Source organism: Colossoma macropomum, unplaced genomic scaffold (genome assembly GCF_904425465.1).
Source record: "Colossoma macropomum unplaced genomic scaffold, Colossoma_macropomum, whole genome shotgun sequence".
In the NCBI taxonomy this organism is placed as follows: Eukaryota; Metazoa; Chordata; class Actinopteri; order Characiformes; family Serrasalmidae; genus Colossoma; species Colossoma macropomum.
The window spans coordinates 8,630,825-8,654,788 of NW_023494799.1; the positions used below are offsets into that span (position 1 = coordinate 8,630,825).

The 23,964-nt window shown below is 38.5% G+C and overlaps 4 protein-coding genes across 7 annotated transcripts; 2 read left to right on the top strand and 2 right to left on the bottom strand.

The window, feature by feature from the left end:
• The first annotated feature begins 2,149 nt into the window (after positions 1-2,149).
• LOC118819043 (nuclear receptor 2C2-associated protein) lies at positions 2,150-5,993 on the top strand. 2 transcript variants are annotated; one of them, XM_036586650.1, is made up of 6 exons: positions 2,150-2,246; positions 2,345-2,435; positions 3,859-3,964; positions 5,185-5,252; positions 5,619-5,834; positions 5,875-5,993. In XM_036586650.1, exons 1-5 carry the CDS (start codon positions 2,209-2,211, stop codon positions 5,739-5,741), a joined length of 426 nt encoding a protein of 141 aa, XP_036442543.1. In that variant the 5' UTR covers positions 2,150-2,208; the 3' UTR covers positions 5,742-5,834; positions 5,875-5,993. The 2 variants fall into 2 exon arrangements, with proteins under 2 accessions (XP_036442543.1, XP_036442544.1); XM_036586651.1 differs by having other exon boundaries at positions 3,859-3,952.
• On the bottom strand, positions 5,835-10,282 carry rfxank (regulatory factor X-associated ankyrin-containing protein). 2 transcript variants are annotated; one of them, XM_036586649.1, is made up of 9 exons: positions 10,101-10,282; positions 9,882-9,996; positions 9,194-9,314; positions 8,872-8,937; positions 8,186-8,286; positions 7,964-8,089; positions 6,737-6,803; positions 6,569-6,649; positions 5,835-6,064 (listed from the first exon to the last, which is right to left on the bottom strand). In XM_036586649.1, exons 3-9 carry the CDS (start codon positions 9,288-9,290, stop codon positions 6,018-6,020), a joined length of 585 nt encoding a protein of 194 aa, XP_036442542.1. In that variant the 5' UTR covers positions 9,291-9,314; positions 9,882-9,996; positions 10,101-10,282; the 3' UTR covers positions 5,835-6,017. The 2 variants fall into 2 exon arrangements, with proteins under 2 accessions (XP_036442542.1, XP_036442541.1); XM_036586648.1 differs by having other exon boundaries at positions 9,882-10,282.
• On the top strand, positions 10,185-16,122 carry borcs8 (BLOC-1 related complex subunit 8). Of its 2 annotated transcripts, XM_036586652.1 has the most exons (6): positions 10,185-10,339; positions 10,694-10,806; positions 12,589-12,653; positions 12,736-12,843; positions 13,218-13,303; positions 15,711-16,122. In XM_036586652.1, the coding sequence occupies exons 1-5, from the start codon at positions 10,303-10,305 to the stop codon at positions 13,279-13,281; spliced, it is 387 nt and encodes a 128-aa protein (XP_036442545.1). In that variant the 5' UTR covers positions 10,185-10,302; the 3' UTR covers positions 13,282-13,303; positions 15,711-16,122. The 2 variants fall into 2 exon arrangements, with proteins under 2 accessions (XP_036442545.1, XP_036442546.1); XM_036586653.1 differs by lacking the exon at positions 13,218-13,303.
• tmem221 (transmembrane protein 221) lies at positions 14,615-18,066 on the bottom strand. The gene is made up of 3 exons (XM_036586646.1): positions 17,432-18,066; positions 16,229-16,314; positions 14,615-15,555 (listed from the first exon to the last, which is right to left on the bottom strand). Exons 1-3 carry the CDS (start codon positions 17,707-17,709, stop codon positions 15,068-15,070), a joined length of 852 nt encoding a protein of 283 aa, XP_036442539.1. The 5' UTR covers positions 17,710-18,066; the 3' UTR covers positions 14,615-15,067.
• Between the last annotated feature and the right edge of the window lie 5,898 nt (positions 18,067-23,964).

The following is a 23,964-nucleotide window of genomic DNA, read 5'->3' on the forward strand; positions in this document are numbered from 1 at the left end:
CGATATATCTTTCCTTTTAGTCTGATTTGAAAAGATCTACAAACGTACCTGCACTAATCTAGTACAAACTCAGTTTAATATTACTGCTCACCCCCTGATAAACTGATTTAGGCTCTGAGAATATCCTCATTATTATTTTAATGCTGGTAACATATTTCTGAGAACATTTTCTCAGGAAATTCGCCAGCTTTTGTTAGACTTTTCCCGTTCCACCTTAAATGGTGCAGCAGTCATGTTCTGAAGCTGACTTCAGCTTCATGGAGGGTTGAAAGGCATTATGTGAGGAGGTTTCTCTATTTCCGCTTAACATACTTATTTTGCTGTTTAACAGAACCGACAGGTCAGTGTTTTGTCTCGTTTGCTAATGTTTGTGATAGCTAGCCACAGCTGCTGCACCATTTAAGGTGGAACGGGAACAGTCAAACGAAGCTGCGAAAAAGAAGCTAAATTCAGCCTCGTAGTTTTGACACGGGTAATATTTTTGATAATGAGTTTTAACCTATCGAAATATCCCACTCAGAGGTTTTACTTACGGGTATACCTGTAAATATGCGCTACAGTAGAACATTTCGATAAGATACCACAGCTCGTCAGGGCACCGCCACAGCCCGCCTTAGTTTCGTGTAGCTTAGTGACATCAAATTGATGCGCAGTAGCTTTAGCTCGCATGTAGCAATATTAGTGTTAAGGCTCTTTAACGACCTCGTAATTCGGAGGATCCAGTGGTGTTCGGGAGAAAAATATACACAGAACAAAACACATCGGGTTCTGAACACTATTATTTAACACAGGGGGCGATAGAGGCGATTTGAAAACCCTGTTCATTCTGGCCATAGAGAAATGGAGCTCAGACCCGGAGTTCCTAATATGGGCATAACGAGGACTACAGAATGACCCACGACTACAGTGGTCTATACTAACACGAACACATGTTCATGGTTTTTCTGAGGTCACACTGAACCAGCCTGACCATGATTTAAAGGGCTACTTCACTTGCCATTACACTATGAGGCTCTTCAGTCTTCTGTATGGTGCAATACTGCCCATTCTTTTTGAAAGCATGTCAGAATAAGAGTCCTTTGTTTTTGGTTGTGCCATATGACACTGAAGGAAATCAGAATTTATGGACAAAAATGAACTTTTAAAGCCGCCATATTTTTCAACATGTTATGATTTCGAAGGTTTCAAACGTAAACTATTTTATTTAGAATTTTATTTGACAAAATGACCCTTGCTAAAAATTGACCTAACACAAAATATAGCATGTGGGAACGTTATCACACTTCTTATGTTTTACATTTTATTTTTTTCTCATACATTAAACTCAAGAAATTGTGGTCTAAAATTATGCTCTATTTAAATTTATTTCCTGTTAACTTTTTCACTTAGAAAATCAACAAAACACATGTTGACCAGGGGGTGAGGAAGGCAGTCACAGGGCCCAATAAAAACAAAAATGAAAAATTATTGCTGTTATTATTATTATTATTATTATTATATTTTATTTTAATTTTATTAAATTCTTACTATAGTGGCAGATAATTTTGCCTATTTCTTAAGACAAGCCCAATTATTATATTTCACTTAGTAAAATGACCGCACCGCCCATTCAAGTTGAAGTTATAAGGCTTGTTTCAGCCCAGATTGCTTTCGAATAAGACACAATTCAGGAGAGGCAATCATAACAGAGCTCATTTACATATATCAGTCTTAAAGGCACAGTAACAAAAAAAGCCTGCTTAATTCTAAGGGATAAACAGAGGTTGGAAAATTGACTGTTTTTTTGGCATATAAAAATCACACAAATGTTAAAATGAAACTAATATAAAAATGTGCACCCAGTGGACCCCATTCAGGTCAGGTCTTTTGCCCAGAGCCCCACAGTCACTAAATCTGCCCCTGACTGTAGTGTAGAATAATGTGACCCCATGCTCTGCACATTTGTGTGTTTTCCCTGCTCTACTCAGTTGACCCAGACCACCAGGAGCCCGTCAATTACTCACTGAGATGAATCAGGTCTTGGATGAGACGAAGCACAAAAACGTGGTCTGGCAAAGAGAACCGCTGCTTTATGTTTAGTAAAGGAAAGAGCGATGCTGCCATCTGGCGGTCACTGATATAAACTGCACGTTGCCCAAAATGTCGTAAACACCACCAGACCACGCGGCCTGTCGACGTTTTGCCCACAGTTGAAAGTTCACAGCGAGCATGGCTGTGTCTCTGATCTGCCATAACACACAGAGCAGGTGAGAAACAACAGCGTTTCCAGCTGTACTTCATATACTGTAGACGACTCAGTGGTCCGTCTGCGTGTTGTTGACGGCTTTCTGGTTGTGTCCTTCAGAGTGAGCTCAGTGCTGAACAGAGATGTCAAACAGTTCGGGAAGAAGTTCATGTTTGATTCGAATGAGGAGACCTGCTGGAACTCTGACCAGGTCAGTTTCATTTTACTGTTACAGTTCAAGAGGAATTTCATCCATTAAAAAATCTGCTTAATTCATTTGTTGGTTATGCAATATAAAGTTATTCTGAGTGGTTTGATGTTTGATGTGAGGTGGTTCATTGTAGAGAAACTCGGACTCTGATTTCTTTCCTTACAGTGGTGCTGATAGGAACCAGGGGTCACCATGTCTACAACACAGTATAGCCATTTTGTTTACTACACACTTAAAAATGATGGTTCTTCAAGGGTTATGTAGTAAAGAAAATGGCTCTAAATAGAACCATGAACATTCAAAGAACCCTTTGTGTGATTAAAGGGTTCTTTGCATCATGAAAGAGTTCTTCAGATTGATGGAGAATGTGCTGTAGATAGTTCCATATAGAACCCCTTTAGAAAAGGGTTCTATATAGCACCAAAAAGTGTCATTCTATTGTTACAATGTCAAGCTTGCTACAGTAGAAGAACCATTTTCAAAAAGGTTCTATATAGAACCATCTACAGCACATTCTCCATCAATCTGAAGAACCATTTCAGATGAAAATAACTTTTTAATCATGCAAATGGTTCTTTGAGTGTTCATGGTTTATTTAGAACCATTTTCTTTACTAGAGACCCCTTGAAGAACCATCACTTTTAAGTGTGTATTCAGAACAACCAGTGAACCTACACGTCTTCTGAGTTTACTTGTGAAATGTTTACAAAGGTCCCCTCTTAAAGATGGTTCTTCAAGGGTTTTTTAGTAAAAGGAATGGTTCTGTTTAGAATTGTGAGTTCTATATAGAACCATTTCAGGCTTAAATGGCTCTTCAGATTGATAGAGAATGTGTTGTATATGGTTTGAAAATGATTCTATATAGCACCAAAAAGGGTTCTTCTGCCGTTATAAGCTTGACGTCGTAACAGAAACCATTTTTAGTGCTAAATAGAACCATTTTCAAAAAAGGTTCTATGCAGAACCATGTAAGACATATCTGAAGAACTATTTCACCATGCACATATTCATTTAAGCATGAAATGGCTCTATATAGAACTAAATGGAACAGTTCCCTCTTATCAAAGAACCCTTGAAGATTGTAGTCAAATCTGAAAAAGTTTTCTGTGGTTACAGTTTTGCTCTATAATGACCTTCATACCTCTCTGTGCTGAATGGATGCAAAAAACAAACAACATTTTAGGCCAAAATCTTCATTCAAACCTATCATACAACATGCAGTGTATTCATAACCATTTCATATAATAATTTTCTTTGAAGGAGATTTCAGAGGCATTAAACTCTTTAGCTATCTGGTTCATATCACCACCACTGTGAAAGAAACTTTTACAAGCTAAATAACTTTTTTACTTTAAAATATTGTGAATTAAAAGCATTTTTCCATACAGTAGCAGTGTTTCTTACATGGACCTCTCACCCACAGGGCGATCAGCAGTGGGTGTTATTGGAGTTTCCCGTGCCGGTGAAGGTGTCTGAGCTCAGGCTGCAGTTCCAGGGAGGATTCTCAGGAAAATCCTGCAAGTTAGAAGGTGCTTTCTGTCAAAAAATCTGCAACAAAACACTTATAACCTAGTACATGGTATTTCGGCCCACATTTTCATTCTGTTCCAATTCCGAACACCTGAGCCAGCTGAACAAGGAGCTGTAGACTGATTATGTAGCTCAAGAAATGGAGCGCAACAAAAATGTGAACTGGAACGCCGTCCTCACGTGACTTCAGTCAAATAACTGAAATAATGATTCAGAAGAAGAATAGCTACCAAAAAAAACACTAAGCAGCAACCCCTCATGTCCCAAGTTCTTTATAAAACCACAGGAGCTGAAGTTTGATGTTTTGTTTTTGAGATAGTTTTGGTCTAAAATAAAATATTCTAAAAAGGAATCAAGGACTAAATATGAAGTACAAAAAAAAGAACAATGTGAAAAGAAAAAGCAACACCCTCATATCCTCTCAAGTCTACTTGAGCGTATATGAAAAAAATAAATTCTTAAGTTCAAATTGATCAAAATTGTATTTAAGCACATATTAGGCAAGGCAAGTTTATTTATATGCCCCCCCTTCATACACTGCGGTCATTGAAAGTGCTTTACAAATGATAAAATACAAAGATAATTCAAATTATAATTTAAAAAGTAACAAAGGAAAATGGAAATTAGAAACATAATTAAAACAGTGGATTTTAAAAGAAAAGAAAACCAGATTAAAAATTAAACTAGAATAATAAAGTGCCGTTACAGGAGAGAAGTACAGTAGAGCTAAGAGTGTTTTAAACTGAGCTGAAAGCTGCTTATATAGGAACGTTTTCAGTCTGGATTTAAAAGTGTCCAGTGTCGGGGCTCTTCTAATGCTCTGTCAACTGGTTCCCTTTAAGAGCAGCATAGTAGCTAAACGCTGCTTCTCCATGTTCAGTTTTTGCCTTAGGTAGGACTAACTGACCAGTTCCTAATGATCTGAGAGTTCTGCTCGGCTCATATCGCCGAGCGATATGGTGATAAAGTGCTGATTTAGTAACTGCTTGACATGACCGCTAAAAGAGGTTAATTAGGTAAATGTAACTGTTTACTGCTGAAATCTGACCTCTCAGGACTAAATTAGACCCACCAGGCCTAGCATTTCAATCACAATAGTGCATACACATTGAATGTTTCTATATTTAAGAATAGTCATTGTCATAGCAGGACTGTAATAGCAATGTCAACCTTTCTGAAAGACATTTGTTTCTATCTCTCGTTTTTTTTTCTTTCCTAGGCTGCAGTAAAGAGGCTAATCTTGAACACATTGTGGACTTCTACCCAGAAGACAACAACTCACTACAGATATCCTTTTAAAAATCTTCTTTGCAGCGAAGCATGCAAGTCTATCTATTAGTTACCTAATGTAGTGTCCGAATTATTCCTATCTTTATTGGTTCCTATGACACACAGTGCTTGAGTGATGTCCATTCTTGTGTCCAGTTACCTTCATGCTCTCTAGTCTCTGCACATACATTTATGGATGATTTTCCACTGCTTGCCAAAAACGTTTCAGTATAGCAACGATTAATCCATATGTTTTTTTGGGTATATGATTGAAAAATGGGGTATAATTTTGCCTCTAGCCTGTGATGATGTTGGCTCATCGCCAAAAAGTGCATGTCTCTCACTCCTCCCATGCTTATGTTATGGCCTTAACTCCTCACCCACAGCTTTCCCATTCAGGATGCTCCGCTGGTTCAGAAGCTTAAAATAGTGTTTGAAAGCAGTACAGACTTTTTTGGAAGAATAATCGTTTACTCTTTAGATGTCCTGGGAGAACAAGCTTTGTAATGTTTGGAGAAGACAACAAATGAGAGGACCAGGAAAACAAACAGGCAACCAGCTCGCTGTGATGGACAGATTGCATGAACTGCACAAGTGGACTTATAAGAGTGCTCAAATGTATTCAGCTGCTCCCTAGTAGTTAAACTTTTTTATGAATGGCTTCACATGCCAAGACAAATCAACCCATGCAAGTATATTTGTAATGTTATTTTTATTAAAAAGGTAAAAAAAAGTTTACATTCAGAGCAAGAAAAGCAATGTAAAATTGTCACATCTTCTTCTTCAGTTCCGTAACAGTTTCAGAATGTGGTCCTCAAGCAGCTTTTGCACTGGAAAAGCAAATATAGGACTCAGTCAGACAGGAAATACACTATATACCCAAAAGTATGTGGACACCTTGCTGATTAGTGAATTCAGCTGCTTTAGAATGCTGAAATCCTCGCTGGTGGAAACATCTAATTGGACCCCTACCCCGAGTGGATGAATCTGCTGATAGTAGAACTGCATTCTCTGGAGTGATGGAGCTCAGTGCAATACCTTTGGGATGAGTTTGTGATCTAGAATTAATCATCCAACATCAATACCTGATCTCACTAATGCTCTTATGGCTGAATGCAGTCAGATCCTCACAGCAATGTTCCAGCATCCAGTGTAAAGGCTGTTACTGCAGTGGGGTTAACTCCCTATTAATACCTTTCATCTCAGAAGAAACGGCGGAGCAGGTGTCTACAGACTTTTGGATACACAGTATGTGAAACATATAATAGGCTAAAAGATCTGAGGTATAACTTAATTTTTACACATGATGAACTGTAGATTGTTATGATACTTGCTTTTCTTGTAGCCAAGAGCAACAGCAAGGGCCACCGGACTGTATCCGGAGTCTGATTCAAATGTTATATCTGCACCGTGACCTAAGCACAGATAATTATATGCATTGCGTTAGCATGCACAATATGAGTAACTGGAAAAAAAAAATCATTTAACGAATATAAACTCACCCAGGAGAGCTTCTACACATCTCATATGATTGCCACGAACTGCATAAAGAAGTGGAGTACCTCCATTCTGTAGAAACAGAGTGCGTGGTAATATGTTTATATGTTTTAAGGCATCCTGCAATACATCGCTGTGCTATTTTTATTTTACAGTATCATTTCCAAATTCTAAAAAAGGACAATGTCAAATGCTAATAAGAACAAAGTGATTCTTATCTATTATTATATTTAAAACAGTACAAAAAAACACAATGTAGAATGTTTTACTTTATGAACTTACGAAATATACTCTCACACGGGCCCTTTATTTTTCATATTTTGTGCTTTATAATGCCCAATTGGAGGTTTGGACAGGCCAGTCAGACCTGCACTCTGATTTTGCCGCCGGTCTGTTATAATGTGCAGAACATGGCTTGGCATTGTCATGTTTAAATAAGCATAAATGTCACTGAAAAAGACATTGCCTAAAAAGCAGCATATGCACCAAAATGTGTATGTATCTCTCAGTGTCAACGGTGCCTTTACAGATATATAAGTTGCCTATACCATGACCCTGGCTTTTGAACTTTATGCTGGTAACAATCTGGATGGTCCTTTTCTTTTTCGGTGTGGAGAACACAACGTCCTTTATTTCCATAAACAATCTGACAGGTGGACTCGTCGGACCACAATACACATTTCCACTGTGCATCAGTCCATTTCGGGTGAACTCAGCCCAGATAAGTTGGTGGCGTTTCTGTACATTGTTGGCATATGGCTTCCACTGTGCATAGTACAGTCTTAACTTACATTTGTGGATGCAGCGATGGACAGTGCTTATTGACAATGATTTGTCAAAATATCAAAGAGCCCATGCTGTGATATCTGTTACCGTTTTTAATGCAGTGCCGTTTGATGGATCAAAGGTCACAGGCATTCAGCTGTGCATGCTGGCCAAATGTTTTGCCAAAGTGGTGAGCCCTAACCTGTCCCTGCTTACATGGACTAGGCCTTTCCTGTATGCTGCTTGTATACACAAGCATGATTGCATCACCAGTTTAAGACATTTTTTTAACATTTCACAAATTGCCCCATCCCAACTTTTCAGAACAAGAAATACATGAAATACATAATCTTTGTTCTATTTTCATTTAAATACAGGTCAGAGTGGGTTTAAAATCACTTCTTTCTGTTTCTATTTGCATTTCACAAACCGTCGTAACTTTTTTTGGAATTGAGGTTTGTACTTACCCAGTCATAGGAATCAACGTCAACTTCATGTTTTAAAAGAGTACTGACGATGTCTGCGAATCCCCCAGCACTGGCCAAAGACAAGGCACTTTCCCGCTCCCGGGCAAATATTTTCGGATCAGCTCCCTGATTTGAAAACACAGTATGATTTCTGAGCCAGGTACAACACAAGTGAAATCCAACATAGCCAACCCAAGCTGTGGACCAAAAGTTATTTCTCACCTTCTCAAGGAGAACCTGGACGATTTCGATCTCTCCAAATGCTGCTGCCCACATCAGTGGAGTGAAACCTCGTTCATCCTGACTGTTCAGTAGGGAAATATCTGCAAGGATAACCACAGCCGTTCTTTAAAAAGTCCATAAACCTATGTTTTGTTGTGTATATACTTTTTTTTTTCCCTTAGGTCCACTTATAACGTTTGTATGTACATTTGTTACGTACCAGAAACACAGTCCTAATTCATATTTACATCACCGTTTTCCAATTCACTTCATTCCTTAGAATTAAACATGCTGTTTCTGTTACTGTGCCTGAGATTGATATATGAAAATTAGCTCTGCTCTGATTGGCTGCCTGTGCCTTAGTCAAAAAGCAGTCCAGGCTGAAACATTCTTTATAATTTAAGCATGAATGGGTGGAGCTAAACTGCTGTAGGCTAAACAGAGGTACAGGAGTAAATATGTTGATTTTTGTGACATCACAAAAACAAGTCAAGTCAAAACAGGCTGCTTTTGCTGCTTAATTTTCATATATGGATCAGGTAGTAAACAGTACATTTCGAAACTTTAAAAATGTTTCCGTTATATCAAACTTAAGCAAAGTGTGGTTTTCTATGATACAGGCTCTTTAAATATGTGGGACTGCAGTACTGTTGGTTGTCACTGATCATTGTAGCAGACTTGCTTACCTGAGGCAAGATGTGCCTTTACTTGTGATATTTCTCCATGAGCGGCAAACTGATGAATGGAGAGATCTAAACAAGTGAAAAATCCATTGATTTCAGTCAAACAGTTTAAAAAGTACTAATAGAAAAAGAAGTAATATTGAACAAAGTTGCCCCATAGTTTGTACTGGGCCTGAATGACTCTAAAAAGGTCTAAATGAAAATGAAAGGTGGCCTGGTGGGCCTGAATGACTCTAAAAAGGCCTTATGAAAATGTAAGGTGTAAAAGTGTTTTTTTTCTTTGGACAACGTTCTTAGTGGGATGAAGTTTCCAACTTGCACTTACTGTCCAAAGTGGCCGGCCGGACTGTGACCTCGTTCCCCCGCTGTTTATTCGTCAGGGTGGTGGTGTGGAGCGCCCCATCATCACTCTTATTCTCCATTATGGCTTACCATTACTATCAGTCCTGCATTAGAAAAGAAAGGACAGAGAAATTTATTTCATTACCTTAATAGCCTGACTTTCTGTTATATTGTAACCAATACTGAAAATACAGGCCCACTCCTATAAAAGATGCTTCTTCAAAGGTTCTTTAGCAAAGGAAATGGTTCTATATAGAACCATGGACACTCAGTGAACCATCTTCATGCTTAAAAATGGTGAAAACTTTCTTCAGATTGATAGAGAATGTGTTGTATATGGTTCTATATGGAACTTTTTTGAAAATGGTTCTATATAGCACCAATAGGGTTCTGCTATTGTTAGGCTACAAGGATTACATCCTTACAATAGTAGAACATTTTTAGTGCTATATGGAACCAGGTACAACACATTCCCCATCAATCAGAAGAACCATTTCACCATTCAAAGAACTATTTAAGTACACAAATGGTTCTTTGAGTGTTCATGGTTCTATATAGAACCATTTATTTTACTTAAGGACCCTTGAAGAACCATCTTTTTTTAAGAGTGTATAAAACATGAAGACAGCAAACATAACCGCAATTTTAATGAACGAGTCATGTTTTCTTACCAGATCTCCTCTGGAGCTGTATCAGAAGCCTTATATCACTTCTTGAAGCAGATTGTTTCTCTGCTCTTAGGTTTCCCGACTCTTTAGCGAACAACTAAAGTGAAACTAAAACATACTGCAGCGATCCAGGCTGCGTTAATGTTAGGTTTAAAAACAGACATGCATCGCACTGCTGTCACAGTATGGTTAAAAGTAAGATTATAAAATTAATTTTGATACCGTAGTTTTTTTGTAGCCAGTTCTTTTTTCGTGTTCCGGTGAAAGCGTTTTATTACATCTAGGAACTATTTGTTGTAGCCGGTGTTACGAACCGAGCGGTATTTCAGATGCACGCTGAGTAATATCAACAACCTGTGACGGCACAGGTTACATAGCGAAATATTTCATTTATTTTTACCATATTGTCAGCGTTTTAGTGAAAATGGACGACCAGGAAATGCAGCTGAAAGTTAAACGAGGTAATTCCGTCGTGGTTGTTCTTTGTCACATGCAAAAAATGATGTAAATAGCATAATTTGCGTAACGCTGTGATGGTCTGCTGATCTGAGCTCAGCTAACGAGGCTGACGTTGTCTTCCTCTTCGCCAGCTTCTTGTTGGAATTTTCCCGTTCCACCTTAAATGGTGCAGCCTAAGGCGCCAGAATGTAACTGCTGCACCATTTAAGGTGGAACGGGAAAATTCGAATAAGAAAGCTGGCGAATAAGAAGCTGTCTTCACCTTCAGAGTGGTTTCTGCCCCAGATGCACGTGAATGCGTGACAGATTATCCACACTGAGGAAACAACTGCTGTTTTATCTTGTCTGTGTTGCAGTAACGGATAAGTTCACGGAGAGCATGTATGTTTTGGCGAATGAACCCTCCATAGCTCTGTACCGCTTACAGGAGCACGTCAGGAGATCACTGCCGGAGCTGGTTCAGCATAAGGTGGGTGCTTTAATGAAAATGACTTTATGAAATACAAGCTTGACGTATGTAAACATGAAGTTGAAGTTTCAAAATGTACACTGTAGCAAAAAGGGTTCTCTATATAGTACCGAATAGTTCTTTGGCTTGTGACAATAGTATAACCCTTTTTGGTGGCGTATAGAACCCCTTACAACACAGTCTCCATCTGAAGAACCCTTTCATGATACAAAGAACCCTTTAATCATGCAAAGGGTTCTTTAAGTGTTCATGGTTCTATATAGAAGCATTTTCTTTATTAAAGAACCCTTGAAAAACCATTGCTTTAAATAGTGTACCATTCTCTTCAATTTCAATTCACTATTTTGGGACATTATTAAAACCAGCATTTATATATAGCCACCTAATGCTTAATTAAGTAGTGTTTCAGCATGGACTGCATTTTGGATGAGACTCAATACAGGGCAGCCCTTCAGAACAGAGGTAGTTTACATATCTCAGTTATAAAGGCACAGTAACAAAACATTGAGTTTAATTCTAAGGGATACTGGACATAGTCATAAAAAAATGAATTTTTGGTTCACAAAACCACTCAAACATTATAAGTGGACTCAAGCGAAAAAATAAAATATACAAAAGAGTAGAATAGGGACCATTTAAACAAGTATTGTTTGTAGTTTGTGATGTCAGGAAAACCAACACATTTACATATGCCTGCCTATTTATGTGACAGTTAATTGTTTTGTGTTAACTGTTTTGGTCTGGACTACTTTTTGAATAAGGCACAACAGAGCATATCCAATGAGAACAGAGCTAATTTACATATATCATTCTTAAAGTCAACCTGAAGTCAAATCGGACTTGTTTTTACTCTTTTAGTGCATGTTGCTGGTCATATTAAGCACAGTTCATCATATCATATTTAAAGTCTTCCATCGAAACGTAGTGACTTTTGTCTGCCTCTAAAACATCTTTTGATTTTTTTATTTACGTCACCATGCACCAGCAAGCAGGGAAAATAATATTAACCAGTACTATGATGTTTCGTCTCCTCCTCACTCCCTCCTATCATCCAAAGAAAACACTCTGCTAGCTCAGAGACACACACTGATACCGTGTTTCACTAACTGAACAGTATGGAAGGAAATGTACTCTGATTTTCAATTTAAGCCCACTTTAAAACGGTCATGTAAAATTAATTATGACTGTTTATGGTACCGCCAATTGGATACGCTAAATTGCCCCAAGGTGTGAATGTGTGTGTGAGTGAATATGTCTGTCTGTCTGCCCTGTGATGGACTGGCGACCTGTCCAGGGTGTTTCCAGCCTTCCACCCGATGACTGCTGGGGTAGGCTCCAGCTCCCCCCACAACCTAGAAGGATAAGCGGCTTAGAAAATGTGTGTGTGTGTGTGTGTGTGTGTGTGTGTGTGTTTGGTACTAAAGTGGAGCTCAGGGATAAAGAAAATACTAACAATAAGTCACTCTAGAAAACAGTTTTGTTGAATTGTTTTTATGTGGTTGTACAAGATCACTTTGAACCAGATGCAGTTCTCTGTCCTGTGGAACACTATGGGGGGGGCAATTTTTGTTGTATTTTAGTTTAGAACCATTTAACAACTGAAAACTGGAATGTCTTCTTGGTGGAAAAATGCCCTGCAGACACCTGTATACATAGCAAGTACAATGGAAAGTGTGCATTACACTCAGGTTAATCTAAACCTTGCATGTCTCATCCAGATGGAGCTACGATATTTTCAGTTCTTGATGGTATTTGACAATGACATATTTTATTTTTCTATAGACAGACATGCAGAGCTGGGAGGAACAGAGCCAGGGCGCAATATATACTGTGGAGTATGCTTGCAGGTAATATTTTAATGATCTGTAAACAACACAGCCATTTAAGCACTAGATTGTAAGATGAGAGCTCTCCTTTTTGTATTTGCAGTGCTGTGAAAAGCATGACCAACAGCAGTCTCTACTTTAAAAACATTGACGGGCTGCTAAGGCAAGCGATCGCAATGAAGGAAAAGATCAGCAGTTCTCAAGGACGAAGGTAGTTCACTCTCACTAGCTCACAGTGGCCACTAAAATCAGATAATCTCACCATTCCGTTACATCCCACCTCAAGTAAGCTTATGTTTCATGATTGTGTTCTAATGTTTGCTTGTTTTCGTCCATCAAGTGGCATTGTGCCAAAGCCATTACTGCTGTTTTGGTTTGCAAAATATTTTGGAATTATTTTCACAGTTTTATTGTTTGTCTGTTAAGTGATAATGATTGTATAGCTTGTAATTTACAGTCACATTCTAGCACATACTATGTTGATTACACATTTACTCTTATGTTTCCCTTTTTGCCATTTAACCAAATTAAACTTTCAGATTTGTTTAATTTTCTTTTTTTTTGGATCAATGCATGCTGCTTTAGTGGTGTGAAGCCTGCACCCAATCACAATGACCCTCCAACACATGTCTCTTCCACATCATCTTGACATATGGAAATCTATTGCCAAGGTTAGTGCTGCTTCCAAAGGCCTGACACTGGCCTGATCCTTTGATGCTTTAGTAGCCCCATTTTATATTCCTTCGGAAATTAAAGTCAACCTAAATAAAGAAATATCTTGTTTACATTAATTCATTCAGGTTAATTCATGTCCATGTTTATATTCAAGGGCTAGGAAGGTAAAATACTGATATATATTGATGTGTATATTTAAAGTCTATTGTGTATATATTTTTAATATAATTTTACTACAAGGGGTCCTAAGATTTTCATTCACCTTCACACCTGTGTTAATGTGATGTGACAAAAATGTGTTTTGATTTGATTTGGACAAATTTACACAATTTTCCACTTACCCCAGGCCTAATTCACAAAGTTGCTTTCTCAGTCAGTCAGATAACTTAAGGCCTAAGTCAGCACTGTCTAGTAGGAGGAGAGCTGGGGGACTTTCCTACTGGACAGTCCTGACCTTTGGGATTGGTCTCAAATTATCTGGTTAACTGAAAAATCCTGCTTTGTGACATACCGTGCCAACCAGTACATCTAGAAAATATCCTTATATAATTCAGATTATTAATTACTAATACAAAACACGTACGAAAATGGACTATAAACATATATTTTAATCCTTCAACAATGTTATTAGTGTTGTAACTGTAGAATAAACATTATTTCACTGTATTTAGTTTCATAAGTGGCCTGTTTGTAGTGTTTCCATGCTTTTACGAACACAGGCCGCAGTCCTTAGTGTTGAACATAGAGGGTCTGCTGGAGTGGTTTTTAGTCCCGGATCTGGAGACCAACAGTTTAGTCTATTCCATCGCTGGTTTTAATTCCGACGCTTTAGCATTTTATGTGCTGAATTAGGGGCGTTAGGGGGAAAATGAGACTCTGCAGTACTGTACAGTTTATTAGGTACACCTATAGGCATATACCTAGGTGTATTAGATATATACAGTACTGGGCAAAAGTCAGAAACCACCCTTTATTCATTTAATTTCAAGTCAAAACTGCCATTGAATACAAGTTATTCATTTTTAGCGTCACATAAAAAGCAGAAAACATATTTAAGAGAAAATTTACAAAAGTCTCAACAACTAAATATAATCTCATTTTTTTAGTGTTTAGTGTGTCCACCATTTGTCTTTATTACAGCTTTCTTTCTTATTGCTAGACTTGCTTTCATTTGTACTTGAGGGATATTTTTCCACACTTCCAAAGTGCAGCCTTAGAAGTTGGTTGCACTTTTGGCTTCACATGATCGAAGTTTTTTTTTTTCATTTACAAATTTTTGTCTATTTCCTTTTTTCAATAAGGGCTTCTTGACAGCTACACATCCTTTCAGACCCACCGCGCTGAGTTGTCTTCTCACAGTGGAAGGTGGACAGAAAAATTTGTGGATTTTTTTCCAGATCTGAAGCAAGAGTGGAGCTTGATTTTCCCCGCTCTCTTAAAGACAAAAGCTTTATGTAGCGTTTATCTGAGCGTTTTGGTGGTCTACCAGGTCGTGCACAGTTGTTAGGAGTCCTATTTGTTCAACTCCAGTTTTAGAAAACTTAAATTTGGAAATTAAATTTATAAAGGGTGGTCTGTGACAGTACTGTAGGTACACCGTTTATTAGGCATATATATAGGTGTATACCTAGGTATATTAGGTATGTATGCATACAATTTTTTAAGTATACCGGTACAGGCGACGTAACACAATATGTGCACAGTAAAAGAAGCAACAGCTTAACATGTCAAACTGAAAGCTACTCTGTGTTTCCAGTTGCTCACACTAATGTGGAGTCTTTGCTTGTGGCTTTGCGAGCCAGCACAGTTCTCATCTCATTGTTGACGCCGTTCCAGGGCTTTGCTTGTGCCTGGAGCAGGCCAGACTCTGCAGACAGGGTCCTGTGCATCCGGCCACTTCCACTGTAGGCCTCTCTTTCACTGGAGTGGCTGTGTGGGCCACTCGGCGGCAAGTACTGTTGTTTGGGCTCAGCGGAGGGTGTGTAGGGGAACTGGCGGTGCATGCTGGCTTGTCTCCTGGGTTTCTCTCTGAAGCTAAGCTCTGATGTGTGAATGCCAGGACTACTCTCAGGGTCGTTCTGGTACACAGTGTTGACATGTTGGTTGCGGAAATGCTTGGCTGTGCGCGCAGCCCGGAACAGCGAGTGAGCCACTATAACCAGCAGTACCAGTACACCGGAGGAGAGTACACAAACGCTGGCTATTCCCGTCTCAATCTCGAACACGAGCAACATGTAGATAGCCATAGCTGTGAATTTAGAGAGAAAAAGTGATGAATACAAATCTGAAACCTTTTAGATTTTTGACAAATCAAAGCAGATTTAGTGGGTCTACTGCTGATCTGTCTGCTTGTTTGTTTATTTCTTATTTGTTTATTTGTTTATTTATTTGTCTTTCCTGCAGGAAAAGAGCTGTGGATCCTAGTATAATGAGGGATGGTGGTGAGAAGCAGAATTCTGGGATATGAACTGCAGTTACTGGTCTGCAGAATGGACACTGAGCCAGAAAGAGCCTCATTCCATCTTAAGAGTGCAATTCCTTTTGGATTTCAGGCTTTTGGCACTCAGCACTGGGCTGGAGTGAAAGCGTGCCCTTTGCTAGATTCTCAGTTACAGTATTTTATCAAGAGTTTGAAAGAAAGGATTGTTCTCAGCTGCAATTAAATACATTGCCATAATCCTGAAATACTGTACAATACTACTAATATTGCATTATGAATGCTTACTTTTAACATGATATTCTGAAATATTGTTTTTTTTTACTGATTTAACATTGATTTGTAGGCTATGTGTCATTAAAATGACTGAGAATATAACTGAGTGAATTTTGATTACACTCTAAACACTCTAAGTGGATGTACTCTGTTGAAAGGATACTGTAGTCCATAACTACGCTTAACACTGTTTACTGACATCTCTCACCTCCCAGATAAACAGAGATTCCAAGGCAGAACAATCCAATGGCGACATGCCGGACAGACCTGCTGTCCAACAGAAACCAGTCAGCTCTGAGAGAAGAGACAGTCATAAGGTCAATTCCAGTTTGCTGCAAGACGTAATAATTGGCAGCCAATTTAACTCTGAATGAACATTCATAGAGGAGTTCAAAGGGTGCCATCATTACAAATCATACAGTAGTTTATTGGGCTAATACATATGGACCACAGCCGTTTCTTGCTGTAAGCAGTAAAAGCAGTTATGGCCCCTGGGTCATGAGGCGCTCCAGTGAGTGTATGTTTTTTTTTTCCCTGTAATATCAGAGAAATAGCAGAGAAGTATCTTATGAAGACAAAACGGACTTTGCTTCCAAAAAAAAATCAAGAATGCAGAAGTAATTCACCCACAACCGAAAAGCATTTTATTTACTTCTTAGTCATTCAGATTAGGAGTGCCCAACATATTTTTCTTGGCTGGGGCCAAAGTGCATTGTTTATGTTGGGCTGAGGGTCAAGAAGACCGAACAATTTACATACTAAGAAAGTAGATGGGTTTCAAATCGAGCATTTGTTACTAAAATTGTTACCGTTGTGTTTACCTTCGCATTTATTTAACGTTCCCTGATCAAGATGAATTAAGTATTAATTCATTTCCATCCTAACATACAAAATAATACCACTGGGGTGGGTGGGTGTAAGGACCCCAAGTGTACACTTAAAAAGATGGTTCCTCAAGGGAATTGTAAATCTAAATCTGTTTAGAACCATTCCCATGCTTAATGGTTCTTCAGATTGATGGAGAATGTGCTGTATATGGTTCTATGTAGAACTAGTTTGAAAATGGTTCTGTCTAGTGCCATAAAGCGTTCTTCTATTGTCTCAGAACCAGTCTGAAGAACCATATCAACATGCAAAGAATCACTTAAGCATGAAATGGTTCTATACAGACCTCATGGTTCCAAACAGAACCATTCACTTTACTAAAGAACCATAGAAGAACCATCTTTTTTGAAAGTGTAATGAAGGGCCTTTTCTCAAATGTATAGAAAAGGCCCTGATAATATGTTACATTTAGAGTTCTGTACTTTCAGAGAACTTTAAAACTATAATGCTAATATGATGGAGGTGGTGTTGGAGGAGGGAGGGGTTCATTTTCACTGTCTAAACATGAGTGAAAGCGCTGCTGTACCTCTGAGTGTCTTCCTCTCCTCGGCATATCTCGGTAGTGAAGTAGCTGTGCAGCAGACACACGACGACAGAGCAGAAGTTGAGAGTGAGAGAAAGCGCTGAGAGCACGACGGCGACTGGCATTAAAACCGCCGAGATCTCGCTCGGCACCACGGAAAGCGAGTCCCTCCCCTGCCGAGCCTGCAGCTGGAAGATGAGGAACACGGACAGGACGGACATTACTGAGGACAAAACGCCGAGCAGCGCCAGCACCACCAGAGCACGCTGGCTGTAAGACATGGCCGAGCGGGAACCAGAGTCTCTCCTTCGCCTTACACGCTCAAACAGAAGTGCATGCAGGCCGTTCTCTGCAGACACATCCGAAAACACCGCCGTGTATCGCGGCTCCGGACCGCTCAGACCGCCCAGGCTGAGGGAAACACTTTCTTTGCCCCGGTGTTGTTACATTAGATCTCTGCGCTCCGTCGTTGCGGCTCAGCCTGAGCATGTGATACAGGCTGCTGTACAATCCTCCCCAGATTAAACCAGAAAAACTCCCCCAACAATGAACTTTTCAGCTCGATTCGTGCAAACTGACTTGTTTGGTCGACAACAACTTTAAGCTGCAAGATAACTTCCACCAGCACCGACCACCATAGCACTTGGCAAGAACAGGTGCAAGGCTTTCTGGGAAGTCGCTTACGTCCCAAAAAACAGGACAAGAAAGGGATGCAAAGTGATCAAATTCGAGAAAAAATTGCCCTCAGAAAAAACAATGTTAAGAAGTCCAAAGTCCCAAAACATTTTCCCAGTTTAGCACCTCGCCTCAACATATTTCCTTGCTTATGAAAGGGGAATGTCACCGATTTTTCAAAATGTCTGTGTAATGAAATGGTTAAGCTGTAAACGTAGCCATTCAGAGGGGTTTTTCTTCATACTAGACAAACTGTTCGCAGTGGTGGTGAACGGAACCAGACGTCTCTAGCATTTAAAGCCTCTTAAAGCTGCTTCATAGAAAGTTATTAAATGAAATAGTTATGAAATGTTGCTTGAGACATTCTTTCAAGACAATGTTTTGGCCTAAAACCATTATCAATTATCATTTTTTTCCCCATTTTGCCAGTATCAACATGTATTACATATATAATTTTCACGTGTAGGTTCACTTTTTTAATAGTAAATAAAATGGCTGTATTATGCATTGTAAACATCACTACCTTCTATCACCACCACTGTTAATAATCGATAAATCCTTCTACATTGAAACCTTTCACATCAAACCAGTCTGAATGATTGCTTACATCTCAATGATTGAATGATATAGATGTTTTGAAAATGTAATGTAATTCCTCTTTAACTAATGGGTTGTAACTGATAGCCTATGGGTTTGTATAGGCCATTCAGGCCACTTAAAAGACCAGAGGTAGAAAGTAACTAGTTAGTTTTTTAATATTTTTCGGTCATAATGCTAATATTTGTACTCATCTATTTTAGTCATTCACATTTAGCTCCTAAATCTTTAATTGGGGATTTATTTCATTCTGTTGTGTTGGTTCAGGTCCTGGTCTGCTTTGCTGTTTTGGACAGGCTACCCTTCGTACTCGCAGTTGGTGATGTATCCAAAGCTACCAGAAGGCCTGGAGTGACAATTATTCTCAAAAACTTTGTCTCACTCATTGGAATCAAACTGTTTTCTGTCAGTTTCTAATTATGTTAGTGGGTAATATAAGTGTAAGGCCTTCTGCTTCTGAAGTCCTAACCAATGGGAAAGCTGACTTGACTGTATCTACCTGGATACCACAGAGGAAAAAATCCTGATTGGACAGTTTTCCATTGGGCATTTCAAGAATGTAACCCCTTTGTTCCCAACCAAAATGGTTAATTAAATAAGAGTATTACTACAATGCTTGCAGAGCTTATGTACAACAAGCATGATGATTATATTAAATAGTTTTTTAGATTTTTTTTTTTACTTCACAGAAATCTTTAGGTCTGGTATCGAATTGGTGCTGTCTCTACTTGAATATTGGCACATGTCCTCATACTGATGTTGAATCTACATATAAGTTCTGCTGCAGTTCTATTTGGAACTCTGTACTTGAGGGTTTTTTTTTGGAACTACTTTTACTTCCAATTAAATCAGTATAAATTTCAGTATAGCTATAGACTACTATCCCCACTCGCTGCTGGCAATTTTACACTTACTTCAACAATTACGCAAAAATTATGCTTGATTACTTTCAGACCCATTGCAACACGTTTATAGTGGTCTGCTCTTTAACACACTTTGAAGGTACCTTCTTCCTAAAGCCCTCAGCCAGTACATCATGTCTTATCACTATGGAGCAAACCTTCAGTAAGAGATCAGGGCCTGACTAAGATACAGAGTGAACAAAGTGCTCATTATTACCAGTACCGTTAGCTTGCAGAATCAGGCAGCAGGTGGGTTTTAATGCTTTGACTTGGTGGTGGGAACTCAAGATCTGCGTTTGCACTGTTCGAGGCGAGATAGACCTGATTACTAAAAAAAAGTACACACAGCGAAGAATCGCTCGAACACATGCACAGTGACCAGGGAGGCTATTTCTGAATTCAACAGGGCCTACCACATGCTAAAAAAATCGAAGCCACTGATGTTGTCAAAAGCAGAAGTGAGAAGTTTCAGGAAAAGAAAAAAAAGCGGTCTAATGTACGCTTTCCAAAGGTTCCTTCACTCAACACGAGGCCTTGAGTAACTGTATTTTCTTTGTGTAGTGATAAATAAACAGTTACAAAAAGGCAGCCCACAATCATGAGCACTCTTGGGCTCAGAGAGATTGCAGATTATAGTAAGCAGTGCATAAGTAATTGGACAATGGCACTTTTTTGTTGCTTTGTCTTTGGTCCACCACATTGGACTTGTGAAGCTATGGCTGTGAGGTTAAAGTGCAGAATATCAGCTGCATCCGAGTATATTTTTACCTGTATTGGGTGACCCGTGAAGAAACATGGCATCACAGTCCTTTTTATACACACATATCATCTACAGGGAAATATAAAAATATAAATATGGCACATTTGTGCACAAATCCTATTAATTTGCTGAATTTAACATATGAGATTTTTAAAAATACAAATTCTTTTTTTTTCCAGATCTGTGAAATTTACCAGTTTCTACAGTTAAGTAGAAGTTGTACAATAAATTTTGCAGACGCATGTTTCCTGCAGAGGATGTGATTAGAAAATGCACAAAACAATTCAACCAGGGGTGTCCAAACTTTTGAATAAGACTATAGACCTCCTATTTCAGTAGACCATTATTAATTGAACAAATTAACTAATTATTAGGTAAAATTCTACTAGTGAAGCATATAGAAATCACAAGCCTTTTTATACATAATCACCTATTTTAGTGGACCATAAGTATCTGGACAACTGCCTGATCAATCCATTGTTGGAAAAATTATAAGTTTAAGCACAAGAGCATTAATTAAGTCTATGGTTAATTCCAGATGTAGCATTTGCAAGTGAAATCTTATTGTTTTCTTGTAACCTGCTATCAAGGGGTAACAACTTTTTTTTACACCTCTAAAATGTCTTTCAACTTTTTGATTGCGTCATCATGCACCTGTTCTGGGACAAAGACAAGCCCAGCATCAGGGGGTCATTTAATAGAACAGTGACCTCAGAGAAGGCGTCATGATTGCTGTAAATAAGAAAAAAGCAACTTAGTTTATTTTTATTTAATCGAATCATTGTAGTTGTTGTACTTAAACTCTGCAAGTACTTTAGTAATACTGGTACATCTTTGTCAAAATTTGGTTGGAAGCAAAAGGGTTAATTTTTAAAAACCCACTGTAAAATCTCAGTTAGGATTTCTTCCTCTGTGGTATCTAGGTAGATACAGCCAAGCGAGCTCTCTCATTGGTTAGGACTTTAGGAGCTGAACTGAAGGCCTAATGGGTCAGATTAACCATTAACATCGCTAGGGACTGATCATCACTGATCAGGACTCATTTCCAGTGAGTGGGACCAGTTTTTCTGAGAATAAACATCGCTCTAAACCTTCTGGAAGTTCTAAATATGTGACTAACTGGAAATACAGTTGGTAGCCTGACCAATGAGTTTCAGTCAGTTGTTAGAAATGGAAAACAGCAGCAGCTCTGAGCCAGGGCTCTTTACTTCATTGTAAAAGTGTGACAAAGTAAAATATTTGTTAAAATCTGTTAAAAGCTTTAAATAAAACATGGAATGTACATAACAAGCTTCAGATAACCCTGTTTAATGTAAAATAGCCATGAAATCTTAACATGCCTCATCTTTAGCTTAGTGCTAACATATTACTAGAATCCCATAGGGGTGCTAGCATATATTAGCATTATCATAGAGGTTTTTTCCCTAAGTTGTTGACAGAATTTTCACCTTCAATTCCTGAATGGAAGGCCTAGCTCTCTACTGACCACTATTTGCCACTGTTTTAAACATGCTTCTACAGAGGCAGGCGACAAAAACAATCGAAGTGAAATGGAATTTTGTGCGTGCATGTAGCATGTGTTAAAAGCTACATCGATTGACATACTAGGGTTTGCATGTATTATATTGAACTGGCTGCATTTTAGGGATGTGCTGTATGTTGTGGAAAGATAAATGAACAGATTTCCAAAATGGGTGGACCTTTGGAGATTTGTGGCAAATGTGGCTCACCTCTTGAGTCTCTCCTGGATGTGTGGCCCCTTTGGACATACATTCATAGATTTGTATTTTCTTCAGCTGTGTGTAGTGGCCCCCTGTGGTTTTTAGATGCTCCATGTCATTTATTTCTGGCCCAAGGTCTGGACAGACTTTATGGAAAGTTGAGATGGAGCTTAATCTGCATCAGAGTGATAGAAAGAGGAAAATGTGGAGATAAAAAGAATTCTGACATGTGGAGAGATTTCCTAACCTCTCCAAACCAACCTAGCTCAGTAATGGTACACTGCTTTTCAATAGGCCCATGCCCTGAAACATACTAAAGCAACTTCAGGGCCAAAAAGTGGAATGTTCTTGACTGGTGAAGTAAATTGTCTGACCTGAACTCCAGAGCAGCATTTCACTTGCTGAAGACAAGCCTGAAGGAAAGAAGTGCCAGTATTCTTCACTTTAAACTCAAAGCCATTGCTTTATTTTAAACTCAATGTGTTATGAGTACAGGAAATAAATGTTTCATCACTGTTTAATTACTTATGCACTGCAATGTATATGTGACTTATAGGTGTTCTTTTTAGTGGCCCTAGTGATTTTGTAGTAGATACAATACAAGATAGCGCACAAGTGCTTTATTGACACTAGTTATTACACAGGTTTAGTGATTCACTCTTCTTGCAGTACTTTCTTGCTTTCTTGGAGCTCCATTGTGTCCTAATTTGCCTGTTTACAGATACTTTGGTGTTAATTTTCGGCTGGATTTGAGGGAATCCAGATGTGTGCAGCGCAGGCCTGAATGTGGCCTGCTGTTCGGGGACTGTTTAGCAGTCTGACGCGAGGTTGCTCGTTCTTGCATCAGATGACATGCAGCCCCGTCCCCCTAGAGAGAAACCTCACTACTGTGTGCATGAGAGAGAGAGATAGAGAGAGAGAGAGAGAGAAGCTAAACGTGCATTATCTTTCTCACCTTTCTTATATATGATGCCTATCAACGACTGTGGCAGTGAATGAATGACTGAATAAATTTAATCATTAAAACACATATAACGCTGCACCACAGGCACAACCACCGAAGATAAAACACAATAAAACCCTAGTTTATTTCAGTTTTCCTTCCTATATTGCATTAAAGATGAGATGAGAAGACAAATGTATGACAAAACTTCAGAATTACACTACCCTCCATTATCACCATCTCCAGTTTTTTCTGTTTTTATTTTTCCAATATTTTAGCACAACAGCTGTTCTTTACACTGTGTCAAAATGAATGGACTGATAGAAATGGGCTGAAATTAAGAAAAATGTATTACATTGACTTGCATTTAAAGTAAAGAGTGTTTTTGCTTTCTCCTGTAAAGTCATCATTTTGGAGATAATTGTTTTTTTTTAGCAGCCACAAAAATACGTTTTGAAAATTGTTTTGTTGTTTAAGTTTTCAGTCTCAGTCTCATTTTACTGAGCATGAAGATCAGGACAAGTTAGCTTGTCATTAACAATATTACAGCAGTAGCATTTGAGGCCTTAAAATAACTGTATCTATATATGCCCTATCAGCTAATGACATCACTGTTTTCCCACAGTCTATTTGTAAAATACTTTGGTGAGCATATTTTCAATGCTTGTCGCGTTGAAAAATTTCGGACTCTTGTCCAGTAAACCTTCCAGATATATATATATATATATATATATATATATATATATATATATTCATATATATATATATATATACATATATATATATATATATATATATATATATATATATACACCGATCAGCAATGACATTAAAACTGCCTACTTGTTTCTACATTCATTGTCCATTTTATTTGTTTCTCTGCATACTTTGTTAGCCCCCTTTCACCCTGTTCTTCAATTGTTGGGACCCCCACTGGA